Genomic DNA, 2,201 nt, shown 5'->3' on the forward strand with positions numbered 1-2,201 from the left:
CTCTTTTGTATTAGCTAGCAGTTTTAGCGAATACTCTTTTATGGTCAAGACAAAACTAAAAAAAAGTTGTACATAAAGCTTGTAATGAATTTGTAGCTATATATTTATTTTAATATGAACGTTGTTTAGATTAAGTTTATATTTAGAAACATACATATCTTATACTGTTAGATAGGTATTGCAAAACTCCTGCCCATTCTACAAAGTTGTAGAAGATTCTCGTGATTAAGAATCAACAATATATCTGTATATGTAAATGCTTTAACCAGTATTGTTATGTAAGACTGAATTTTCTAGAAAACCTTCCCACCCCTATAAATATAACTAATACGACTCACCAAGAAGAGTGTCTATTATTAGTTCGCTATATAGCGGTGTGCTATAAAACTTCGAAAGCTATAACTGTGATTGTTATAACGCTTATCAGTCGGAAAACTTAAGATATATGACCAGGAATATTTATAAATTTTGAACATTACAAATCATTTAACTTCAGTGGATTCTCATTGAACATTAGTAATTTTATGAAAACATATAAATTCATCATGGAAACCTAGTGTGTGTGGCCAAGGACAAAGATAGCTAGCTTTCGATTGGATCATATCTACATCAACTTGTAATTAACTCATTTATCATGAACCCTTGATAAGATATCAAGGAAGTTCCAGACTAGAAAAAAACTATATTGTTTGTAAGTTTGTGAAACTTTTGTTTATGAATCATTCTTTGTAATAACTATTTGTAATAATTGTTATTGTAAATTGTATTGTTGTGTGTATATTAAAACGTATTTGTGTTAAAAACGAAGACGGTGTGTATCAATCTTGTTGGCAAATATCATAAATTGACTAAAATAGCGGCATATATTTAAATACTAAATCCAAAGTACAATTTAACTACTAAATTTAAATTATTTAACTCGGCTTCGGACTATTCGAAATGCTAATACGTAACAAGCTTTATTTAGAGCAGAGAATTTATTGTGTCAAAAAATACTATAAAATGTCATGTGTCATCATGTAGAAAAGTACATGATGACACAGTAAATATTTGAACATTTGTTTATGTGTAATACTTTTTCATTTCTGTGCATCATATCAGGCATTTGCCCAAAACGTCACTTTGGATTTTATTTTGTATTCAGGTAATGTATATGTGTAGCGTAATATAGCATATTATAAAATACCTGTGGCCTGTTTCGAGACATTGTGTTTTATCTTTCCAGATCCACAAATTTCAATCAGAGATCTGGATATTCCAGTTAATGCTGTTGCTACTGCCCTAAAAGACTTCTTTTCCAAAAGGTTGCCACCACTTTTGCCTGTCTCTGTCATGGAGGAACTGAATGAAATATCAAGTAGGTGGAGAAGTTGACATAATGTACAAAAAAAAATCAAATTAAAAAAAAACTGTAATAACATTTCTAACATACCAATATGCTAATGTAACCTCATATTTTTTTGAAAGAAATTGTAAATTTAACTTGTAAGTTTTTATATCGGGAGATTGGCATTTCCAATTTGTAGTTGCTAAAGTTACATTTATAATCTAATTAGACCATATAATACACTGAAGAGAAATGTTAAATCATAGATATATTTTATTGACAAGTTAAAATTATTATAACCTTAAGATTAAGCCATTATCCCCAGACAAAAGTCTACCAATGTCAGTTTCTTTGTATTTTCATAATGATGAGGTATTTTGATTTTGAAATACATAAGCTTAATAAAATAACTATTGGTGTCAATTCCATGATTTGGTTTATAATATAAAAATAGTTAAAAACAACAACATTTTTGAACTGAATGTTTTCTCTTCTTCAGCTAAACATTAATGATATGGCTGTTTTCTTTTATTACAATAATATCTTGTTTCCAAGTGCAAAAGTGAATTATTCACCAAACCAGGACGTTTATTGGTAAATCAGATATGTATTCATTACTTTAGTTTGAACTACACGTTAACATTTAATTGTTGTTCTTCTATATGGTGAAGTTTATTTTGTACATTTCTGTTCAGGTAAATAAAGTAATAACCTTTATATCTAGGATGTATCTTTGTTAGCTCAGTATTAGTTTGAACTACATGTTATCATTTAATTTTTGTTCTTCTAAGTGAAGTTTATTTTGTACATTTCTGTTCAAGTAAATAAAGTAATAACCTTTATATCTAGGATGTATCTTTGTTAGCTCAGTATT

General features: G+C 28.3%; 1 protein-coding gene across 1 annotated transcript in view; it reads left to right on the top strand.

Annotated features, from left to right (window-relative positions):
• LOC106464720 (rho GTPase-activating protein 190-like) overlaps nucleotides 1-2,201 on the top strand; it is a 92,787-nt gene that overhangs the window by 86,775 nt on the left and 3,811 nt on the right. Inside the window, exon 26 of the mRNA XM_022392489.1 lies at nucleotides 1,226-1,357. Within this exon, the coding sequence (XP_022248197.1) occupies nucleotides 1,226-1,357 (132 nt within the window). The remainder of the gene's footprint in view (nucleotides 1-1,225; nucleotides 1,358-2,201) is intronic.

Source organism: Limulus polyphemus, unplaced genomic scaffold (assembly GCF_000517525.1).
Source record: "Limulus polyphemus unplaced genomic scaffold, Limulus_polyphemus-2.1.2 Scaffold1726, whole genome shotgun sequence".
NCBI lineage: Eukaryota > Metazoa > Arthropoda > Merostomata > Xiphosura > Limulidae > Limulus > Limulus polyphemus.